The sequence below is a fragment of the Propithecus coquereli genome, unplaced genomic scaffold, assembly GCF_000956105.1.
Source record: "Propithecus coquereli isolate 6110/MARCELLA unplaced genomic scaffold, Pcoq_1.0 Scaffold131, whole genome shotgun sequence".
NCBI lineage: Eukaryota > Metazoa > Chordata > Mammalia > Primates > Indriidae > Propithecus > Propithecus coquereli.
The window spans coordinates 1400103-1411454 of record NW_012137303.1 but is presented as its reverse complement, the minus strand read 5'-3'; the positions used below and the strand labels follow the sequence as shown (position 1 = coordinate 1411454).

The 11352-nt window shown below is 38.3% G+C and overlaps 1 protein-coding gene across 1 annotated transcript in view; it reads left to right on the top strand.

Moving 5' to 3' along the window:
• The window catches only part of LOC105805633, a 48239-nt gene that overhangs the window by 21961 nt on the left and 14926 nt on the right, over nt 1-11352 (top strand). Inside the window, exon 6 of the mRNA XM_012638561.1 lies at nt 240-423. Coding sequence (XP_012494015.1) covers nt 240-423 — 184 coding nt within the window. The remainder of the gene's footprint in view (nt 1-239; nt 424-11352) is intronic.

Below are 11352 nucleotides of genomic sequence, written 5' to 3'. Positions count from 1 at the left end.
AAGACCAATTAGATCGCAGCGCGGACAGAGAAACTGAACCGGTCTGTTCATTAGAGAGAGTCTGAAACTGCACGGTACAACAATCCGTCAGTTTTGTCATTTCTGTCGTCCTGGCTAGTACCAAGCTGACAGCGCGTAAGTCCACCGGCGCAAGCAGCTGGCCACCAAGGCGGCTTGCAAGAGGGCGCTAGCCACTGGCGGCGTGAAAAGGTCCCACCGCTATCGCCCCTGCACCGTAGACCTGCACGAGATCCGCCGCCACTCAGAGCCACTGATGGCAAACTGCCCTTTCAGCGCCTGGTGCAGGACTTAAAGACCGCCTTGCACTTCCAGAGTTCGGCGGTGATGGCGCTGCAGGAGACATGGGATGTCTATCTGATTCTCTTTGAGGACACCAACCCGTGGGCCATCCACGCCAAGCAAGTAACTGGCACGCCCAAGGGTATATACATTCCTGTGGAATCCAGGGGGAGAGGACATAATCCAAGGCTATTATTTTCTGTGAACTAGAAAAAGCTCTGTTCAGAGTCAGCCGCTTCCTCAATAAAAGCTGGTGTAGTGTATTCACTTATTTTACCTCTCCTGGTGAAAACAAAAAATGAATTTTTAAAAATTGGAATGAGAAGTACATTCATGGATTTTGTTACATAGGATATTATATGTGATTCTTAATTGGGTGTGTAAAGGTATGCAATCTATTACTTTAGAAAGCTGCATCTCTTCTGAGATTGTCTTTCAAACTAGACAGTTGTATTTGGTGAGAAGGTGAGGATGTCAGTGGAATAGTTTCTAGTGTTAAATAAAAATTACAGGAGGTCGTAGTTACACACTAAATTTCTGCAGTAGTCCCCAACAGATGAGACCAAAAATCAAAATGGTAAAGTTCCACATTTACAACACAAACTAATTTGTTCTGTGAACTTCTGAGAAATCAGGAGAAAGAGGTCACAGTCAATTTCCCAAACAGGCCAGTTTATACCTTCAATGGGCATGATAATGAGGTTTCTTATGTTTTAATCTTTACACAAAAGAAGTAGACTGAACTAACCTGTTTTTATTATTCTCTTGATCTGTCTCTGTCTCTGCCTTACAAGAAAAGCCGCTTTCATGAAACTAATATACTCTTTTTCTTTGCTTATCCTTTCCTCAGAGCTTCTCCATCTATAAAGCTAATCCCTTGGCTCAGCTCATGGGGAACATTTATTCTATGAAATCTTTAAATTAAATGTGCTGTAATTTTGTTTTTTGACACTATGTATTCATTATTAAAAGGAAAGGTGCCATTGCTGATGAGGGGATTTGCCTCCTAACATCATTATGCTATATTTTTATTTATTTTTTCTAGTGTTGGGGCTCAGGAAACAATAAGCCAAAATAAAGGCCTTAGAAACAGCCTCAGAAGCAAAAGTTTTGTAGTGAGCTGAAATGCTTCAAAGGGTTAATAAATAAAAGGGTATAATGCAATTATAGTTGCTAGGGAACTGTAATGAATGCTATTTGCTTCTGTACAAAGCTTGCGGTTAGCAATTGTTAGAATTCAGGGCTTGATCGTCCTCCACATGTCAAGAGTTCAACTTATGATCAATGTATAATGGGAAAATGGTCTGTGTTTAATCTATAACTTAGATTGTGCTTTACTTCAATGATTGTAATTTGTCTTTGGGCACCAGAGATCTGTGAGAACAGCCAGATCTCAGGACCCTGTGTCATTGAAATATTAATTGTACATTCTACCTTTGTTTCCTTTGTTTTAGAGTACCTGTTCTATGGCACGTAGCCCCCCTCAAATTAGTATAAAATTTCTGTGGAAGCAAAAGACTAGTGCCACTCTCTGTACTGCTTTTATGCGGGCAGAGGTGGTCGCTGGCCAGCTAATAAAGACTCTCAATTTGGCTCCATTAAATTCTCTCGTGGTCTGTTCGCGCCCTCCACACTACAACAGTTTTTCTTCCCTAGCAAACTAACTCAGAGAAAGGAAAAAAAAAAAAAGCAAAAGGATTTTTTTTCCAAAAAAAAAAAGGATAATATTTACATTTATTTGTAATCATTGGGGTCAATGGGCCTACAATCCATTGAGAGGCCTCAGTTGCCTAAAAAGCAAACATAGACCTACTTTATTTTCACATGAAGAAAATGGTCTTTCATTTCATTACCTTATGAAAGTTATCAAAATGTTACATTCAAAATAATAAAAGAAATCTAAAAAATATAATAAATGTTTCCAATATATAATTCATCAGTAAAGTGTAGGAGCCAAGGGGGAAGTTCCCATTGGCATTCTGAAGGTTCAGTGAAAAATCAATTTGCAAAAGGAAGATTAATAGGAGAAAAAGCATACAAATTTATTTAATGTGTATACATCGCAGCCTTCAATATGAAGACCCAAAGGTAAAGGATAAATTGTCCATTTTCATGCGTAGGTTCAACAAAGTATGGACAGTCCTGTAGAAATAGAATTGGACAAAAAGGGTATGATCTAATGCTAACAGAGTGAGCAGGGCCAGCAAGGCCTGTCTGTCTAGATTCTTCTTGGTCTCTCTAAGCATGCATTCCTTTCTTCTGGGTGTGGAAAGGACCATCTCTGGAATGCGAGTCTTACGACCTAGTGTTATGTCAGATGATTTCTTTTCGGCCATTTTTTACACAGAAAGGCAAAGGGAAAGTTAAGGTAATATATTTAGGTTTTATGGCTAGTTTGGGGGAAAAAGAGGTCTTGGTTTCTATGACCCATCTTTAGGGAGAGAGATTCTAGTTTCTATCGCTACCATTGGGGGAGAATGGGACGGAGAGGCAGGAGGGCAGGAGAAGGTCAGAGGAAAAGTTTTGCTTCTGAGGCTGCTTCTTAGGCCTTTATTCTGCAGTATTGGTTCCTGAACGCTAACACTAGAAACATTAAATAAAAATATAGTAACTGCAAGATAAATGTCTATGAAGCCTCATGGTATAATTTCTTGACATCCTCGCTTTACTCATTAATCAAATAATAGATTAACTTTTTATGCTCTTTAGGCTCCAAAGTAATTAACCTGATTTTATTATATCAGTCTTTCTGGATGTTTACCTAGCTTGCAGGAACAGTAAACCATTTTTCTGGCCTTCCTTCTTTTCATGAAATGCCTTTGTGCTTCCACAATTTTCTTTTTCTTTTTTCATCATCAGAATGTATATTCTATTGTACATGTATAGAAGCTTAAGCTTTTGGGGACATTAATTGCTTTAAAAATCAATTTTGGATGTTCTCCCTCAAAAACATACACTTGGGGAAAAAAAGATTAGTATAGAATTTCAAGTAGTCTCCATCTACTGATATCTTGCCATTGAAGAATTCAAATATCAGTAATTTTTCTTGCTGTCCATCTATTCTTGCCTTTGATGTATAATGGTTTATTTGGAAAGCCTCCCTTAGTTCCCTAATGTAATTTTTTACATATGTATAGATATAGATATATATAGATATATATCGCTTTATTCTAGCTTGAGTCCAGAATCTGTAACTTGGTTTTGTATAGGGCTCTGCTCATTTCCCCTCTGAAAACACACTCCTGGCCAGTGTTCCTTCGAGATCTATGGCTCACCTACGTCATAATGACCTGGGTTTCGTATAAAAAATAGTGCAAGTTACACATATAATTTTGAATTTTCCATTAACTATATTTTACAAAGAAAAAAGAAGTACAATTATTTTAATACTATATCATATTTAATGCAAAATATCAAAATATTATTTCAATATGCAATCAATATAAAAAGTATTAATGCACTATTTTACATTCCTTCTTTCATCCTAAGTCTTCCAAATTTGGTGTAAATTTTATTCAATGTGAAATATAATTTTTATTGGAAATAACAATTTGCATTTAGATTTCATAAACTTTACTATTGAAATTAAATTAACATATCTGAGTTCAAACATACCCACCATTTTCCAATAACTGCATGAAGTATCAGGCTTTAAAACTATTAATTAAAATTAAATAAAATTAAAAATTCAATCCTTAGCAGCAATAGCCACATTTCAAATGTTATGTAGCCACAAGTACTTCCTGATTACTTTATCAGACAATAAAGATCCTCAGGGGAATTGTGTATGGGGTGTAGATATGATATGAACTGCTAATTGAATTAGGGGAGCAGATGTGATTATGTAAATTTGCACTAACTTCTAAAATCAAAGATTTACACATACAGAGATGGCGATTATGAAAGTGTAGACAAGGCCCTTGGTCCCCTAAAGATTTGCTGAAAAATTACTGACATGAGGCAGATTGTTAATAGGACAAAAGGCACACAAATTTATTTAACATGTACACATGGGAGCCTTCAGAATGAAGATCTAACAACATAGGGGAAACTGCTCAGTTTTATGCTTAAATTCAACAAAGTATGGGCAGCCATGTAGAAACAATATTGGACAAAAAAGATATGATCTACTGTTAATAGATTGAGTAGGGAAATCCAGCAAGGCCTGTCTATTAATAGATTCTTCTTAGCCTCTCAGAGCATACATTCTTTCCTTCTGGGTGCAGGGTGGGGGTCTCTCTGGAATGGGGGTCTTGTGACCTACAGTCAAACAAGGTAGGTCAGATAATTTCTTTGTGGCCAGTTTATATATAGAATAACTTTAGCATTTATCACTGAATTGAGGGCTAAGGGGAAGGGTTCTGACTTTTATGACCTGCTTTAGAGAAGAGGGATTCTAGTTTCTATGGCTAGCCCCAGGGAACAAAGGGACTGGGTTACAGGAGGAAAGGAGAAGGTCAGAGAAAAAGTTTTGCTTCTGAGGTCTTCTTCCCCAAAACTGTTTTCTGAGAACCAACAAAAGGAACTGAAGGTACTTCCCCATGGCAAAATGACACTAGGGAAGAAGTCAATCTGTGGGGCATGGAGATGGATTTTCCTGAAATAAACAGTTCTCACCGATAGACTGGTTTTAATCTTTGACCTAAAATTTACCTTTTGATTTTCAAAATGAAAGGGGTGGCCTTGCAAAAATAACGGAAAAATACCTAATCCTACAATTTCCCCAGTAACAGTTAAAGATCAGTACTATGAGTTCTCTCACTAACAGGTACCCTGCAGGAGTTCTGTTTTGCACATCTTCTGAAAAGAGCTGTGTGAACGAAAAAGAGATGTAAATGTCTGTCTTTCAAAATTGTTTTTTGAGAAACTGCTTTTACAGAGTTCCTGAGTAAACAGCAAGAGAATGAACTACAGCTTCAACCATTTCTCAAGGACAGAGTCACATTTCCTGTGATAATCCCTTCTCCAAGGAAAGGCAGGGGAACCAACTCTTAGACTTTGACATCCTTGCAGTTTTTGTCTATCTGCTGCTGCTTTTGTTATCAAGTGACAGCCACCACTATTTTTTTCTCTCTTGGTCCCCCTTAAAATCACAGAGCCACTTGGCCTCACTGCTAGCACCCCCTTCTCTTTCTTTGGGATGCCATGCTGTCTCCATGCTCTCGTCCTCCCCCGATCGCTCTTTCTCTCTCTCTCTCATATTCTCTCTCATTCTCTCTGTTCCTCTAAAGGATAAAAAAGCTTTTTTATTTATATATGTTAATCTCTACATGAGAAATCTTTCTCCACTTATGCCGTGAGCACCTACTAGGCTTTGCACCCTAGCACAAAACAACATTTCTTTCTTTTTTTTAAATACAGGGTCTTGCTCTGTTGTCCAGGCTAGAGTGTAGTGGCATCATCATAGCTCATTGCAACTTCAAACTCTTGGGCTCAAGCGATCCTCCTGCCTCAGGCTCCCGAGTAGCTGGGACTACGGGCACGGACCACCATGCCCAGTTAATTTGTCTATTATTTGTAGAGATGGGGTCTCACTCTTGCTCAGGAAAGTCTTAAATTCTTAGGTTCAAGGGATCCTCCAGCCTCGGCCTCCCACAGTGCTAGGATTACAGGCATGAGCCATCACATTCAGCCCTCAAAACATTTTTGAGATGTAGAGATTAACATTTAGAAATGAAGAAATGAAAATGAAAATGAGAGATAAAAGGTAATGTCACAAAGTCACACACAGGTCTTGGGCCTCCGACAATGAGGTGTAGGGAATGTGGAGGGGGCATACTTCTCACTAACAAACATCCCAGGCCTCATGTTCATAATGCCCAGTGGATTTCAGTTCTTTCCTTGCTCCCTGTAACACCATTTTAGCAATATCTCGAACCAGTTTACCTTGATTTAAAGTGTACAGATTTTTTTCCTTGAAAAGGAGAGAAGAAACTCATATGCATTTCAGATATGCATTTTAAATGCATAGTAATGTAAAATTCCAGTAGAGACTTGCCCACAAATCCTAAATAATTCAAATTTGCAAAACGGATGTTAGCTTGAAAGGTGCAAGTGTTTCAGTTCTGTGATTGACAGGAGAATTTTGTTAAACGCCCTAAAATAGGGCAGGTTAAAGAGAACTTGGGGAATGAACAAAGGAACTCACAAACATGAGGGCATTCGTGGGCAGGAATTAATTAGGTTTCGAACTCGCTCCTCCTGCCTTCCAACGCCATCCACAATTCTGATTTTCAGAAAGGTCAGCTACAGGCTTATAAATAAAAATTTCATGGCCAGGCAAGGTGGCTCACACCTGTAATCCTAGCACTCTGGGAGGCCGAAGCGGGTGGATTGCTCAAGGTCAGAAGTTCGAGACCAACCTGAGCAAGAGCGAGACCCCCGTCTCTACTAAGAATAGAAAGAAATTATTTGGACAACTAAAAATCTATATAGAAAAAATTAGCCGGGCATGGTGGCGCATGTCTGTAGTCCCAGCTACTCGGGAGGCTGAGGCAGTAGGATCGCTTGAGCCCAGGAGTTTGAGGTTGCTACGAGCTAGGCTGACGCCACGGCACTCTACTCCGGGCAACAGAGTGAGACTCTGTCTCAAAAAATAAATAAATAAAAATTTCATTTCATATTTATTCCAACCGGCGTTTGTCGGTACTAGGTTATTTTGCTTCTGCTTCCTAGCAATGTCTAGTCGGGCAATGGTGGGAAAGGTTTAGGCAAAGGCGGCGCCTAGCACCACCGGAAGGTCCTGCACAGTGATGTCCAGGATATCGCTAAACCCGTCCTCTGGCCCCTAGCTCAAAATGGCAGGGTCAAGCTGATCTCCGATCTGACCTGAGACCGGTGGGATGCTCACGGTGTTCCTGAAGAACGTGATCCCGGATGCCCTCACCTACAAAGCACACTCAAACAGCAGGGCCACACTCTCTAGGCCTAGGTTCGGTGGCTAAGTCTGAGCCCAGTTAACTCAAAATTGGGAACAACCCTCCAGGTCCTTTTCAGGGCCTCAGCTCCATTCGTTTGAAAAGGCTAGTAACTTTGGATTGGTGTTTCACGTTCCACGCCTTTTGCTTAACAGCAACTGGAATTACTCAGTTTGCTTTGTTTAATGCAGTTTATCATGCCCTTCTAGATTTTAGTGTGTTTAATGTTATGCATTGTTACAGGATTTATACCCTTCCTTATGGTATTTATAATACAAAGTTCCCAATTCCCAAGTCCCCTACAACACTTCACTAGTCTTTATTTCCTGGTTCTTAGAGTTTCTATACCTCACATAATCAAATAATCCAGTGGACTTCAAACATTGTTTTGTTCAACCTATTATATATTTTAAAAATCCAGAGTTAATACTATTTTCCTGAAAATAAAGCTTATATATTCATTGAGAAAGCAGTTTAAGTATTAGCCTATTCAAATCTAAAAAAAAAAGAAAAAGAAAACGAAAGAAAGAAAAGAAAAGAAAGAGAGAGAAAGAAAGAAAAGAAGCAAGAAGGAAAAAACAAAAAACTGGTAGATTTCAAATGGTCAGCCACTAGCTGGGCAGCCAAAGGAAAAGGCAAGAATGATCTTAACTGGAGAGTAAGGGCACATACAAGCTGGCCTAGGTAGCACGTGGGAGCTTACATTTTCTCCCTCCCTTAAAGTAGTTTATATTTGGATGATCTAAACTGATTACTATTAAAATATTTTTTAATCCATAAATATTTGAGATTCGTTTTATGTCTTGTCAAATGTGTTCTCTGATATTTTATAATAAAGACAGCTTTAATTCATCTCACAAACTCTCTGGTTTCTTTTCTCAGCTAAAAGCCAGAGACCCATACACACCAACAAATAGCTGAGTGCCAGGACTCAGCTACACCAAAGGTTTTCTAATGTGGCAGTACTTGCAAATGGAAAAGAAAAAAAAAGTCCCAAAGTAAGAAACAGGGTAAACTGTGTCTTCCATCTTGGCTTGGAAGGGTGGCAGAATATTGCCACTCCAAATATGCCACATTAGCACAGGGATTATTTTGAATTAAATTTAGGCACTTAAAAAACAGCAGGTGTAAGAAGGGCACTCTGATCTTTTCATTTTCTTTCTGAAATCAGGAGATGCCCTCCCTATGCCAAAATGAAAGTAGCATTCTTATCACCAGAGATGGGGAGGTAGAGAAAAAACTGTACACACAAACCATATTAAACTAACTTGTCTTCTTATTTACTTTGCTAACATTAATTGCCCTAGCCCAAGTCCCTTTGTCTTGTCACGTTTTCGTAATTTACTACTCTTTATCCAATTTGTGATACAAATGTTCAACTTGAACATCTTTGGGTCTTCATTTCTTTATGAGGGCTCCCATGTCATTTAACTCTTATATTAAATAAATTTGTGTGTTTCTCTCTTGTTAATCTGTCTGGTACAGGAGACCCAGCCCAGAACTTCGAAAACTTAGAATCTTAGAAAGGTAGAAACAAAAGAATTTTTTCCTCTCCTACAGTTTCTACATGAGGTCACTGGCAGTGCTTATTTAAAAGCACCTCAAGGTATATAGTGCCCTTCTTACCTGGAACAGATTCCTGCCTGATGGCTAACTGAACCAAAGTACTGGGTGAGGGTCTACAGCCATATCACCCTGAATGCACCCGATATTGTCAAAGTATTGAGTGACGGAGAGAGTTGCAGTTATGTTGGTAAACTTTCTTTGGGTTCTTAGACATCTTTTATTTTTCCTGATAGGTAACTAACTTTGATGGACAGACTCTTAAGGTGGCCCCTGTGATTCCCTCTCCTGGAGTTTACCCTTGTGTAATCCAGGCCCTTGAATATGGACATGATCAATGACTTATGTGTAGCCCACAGAGTATATCAAAGGTGACAGTATGCAAATATTTTTGTGTATATAATTATGCTATCTATGATTGTAACATCTTGCTTGACTCTCTCTGAAGGAAGAGTCAAGGCTTTGATGAAAGTGTCTATCATGGGGATCCAAACGGCAAGAAACTCAGAGGGCTCTTTAAAAACTGAGGGTGGCCTCCAGCTAATTAACCTGGAAGGGTCTCCAGCCAACAGCCACCAAGAACATGAAATCTTCAGTCCTACAAAGAAACAAATTATATCAATTGCCTTAGATTATTTGGAAGCTGATTCCATCCCAAGTCAAATGTCCAAAAGACCACAGCTCTGGCCCAAACCTTGAGAGCATCCTTACAAAGGACACAGTTAAACTATGCCGAGACCCACAGAAACTTCAAGATAACACATGTGTTGTCTGAAGCCACTAAATTTGAGGTAATTATGCAGTTATAAATAACTAACAGCAAACTACTTGTCATCTTCAATAATCCACTTTCCATGTAAAATAACAGAAATGACAAACTGAAGCTGCAATCTTTACCTAAAGAAAATCTAACATTAAATATATATGTATACATACTTGTAGATAGGTATAGATATAGATACAGATATAGATTTGTACCTCTTGTCATGTGAATATTCTATTTCACAATTATGGCACCCTTCATACCTGTACCCACTTCTAGAATGACACAAACATTGGTCATGACTTGCTGGCTACCTGAAAAGCACATTTTTAAGCCTTCACATGTGCTCAAATGCAAAAGGAACAATATCTAACTCATTTTGTTTTCACTAATTCAAAACATTTGCATGTGAAACCAATAGATTTTTATCCATAGCATCTGTGCTTCCAGCATTTACAGATTTTTTTCCTGTCTAAATGAATATAGAAACAAACACCAACTTAAGGCAGACAATACAAAAATAAAATAAAAAAGAAAAATGGGTCAAAATAATGGTTTCAGAACATGTATTAACCCTATGTAGGTAAAGTTAAATCAATGATAGATAGCCTCGTGGCAAACACAAGATAAAGTGGATAATGAACACTTAACTTGGAAACAGTCAACACCGCTAGTAACAGTAGTAAGGAGATTAAAGTTCACCAGGACTAGTCCAGTATCTACTGTATATTTGACATTATGTCACCTCTGTAAAACACAGCTTTAAATTTGTAAAGCACATAATAATTAATATTGTATTAATATTACAGTGTGCATACCATTTTTGAAACAACCATAAAACAAGTAATTTAAGCATTAAGAGAATTCCACAAGTATCCACTATACAATCCTTTTAAAACCTAAATAACTATGGCATAAGTTTAAGGTCATTAGTGCATTTAAAACATCACTATTTAAATGCTTTAAGGACTAAAATTACAAAAGTCCAGAATTAAACAATACTAGAAACCTTTAGAGCTTTAGCACATTGCCTACCCTACACAACTATATCACAAATTCTTTTTTGCACTGAAAGGTTCAAATAAACCACTCACACTGTCATAGTGCTTCCTACATTTTAGAACAGGTTAAATTGTAAAAAGAGAAAACGTGTTTACAAAATGCACTAGAAATATGGACTCTGAAAAGAACACCTAAAGAAGTAAGACCCAGAAAACTTTTACTTGGAGCTGGTGAGAGCTTTGGGGCCCTCCTCAAACAGTTTGCATAGCCAGCCGCCTGAGTATCTCTGAAGGTGATGGTCGAGCACTGGAACAAATTCACATATATGGCATTGGAAGATGTACCAGTGTCACTGTGAATCTGCTTTGCCATATATTTATAGTACGTTTATACAAATCGCAATTTACAAATCTAAACGCTGATTTGACTAAAGTAGCCAATGGATTATGAGTATGCAAATTAGGAATAACAAAAAATTTTTTTTTAATTGGTTGGAAAAACGAACCCTTTTCAGCGAATCCGATAGGTTGATTTACAATACTATGTTATAACTGCATTTATTGAACCGTCTTTCCATTAAACGCCCTTTTTTAATTTTCAAAATAATTGGGAACTGTAACGTTTGGACTCGAAAAACAAGGTAAGAAGTCCTGTTATCTGAGTGAGTACAGTCCAAACAGCCGTTCTGTCGGATGTGTGATAAGACATCTCAGGTTTCTCCCGCAGGAATCCCGAGATGCTGCGCCATTGTGGTATTATAAAGAAATTGCCTAAGACTCGCTTCTCCGCCATCTTTTTCAAGATTTT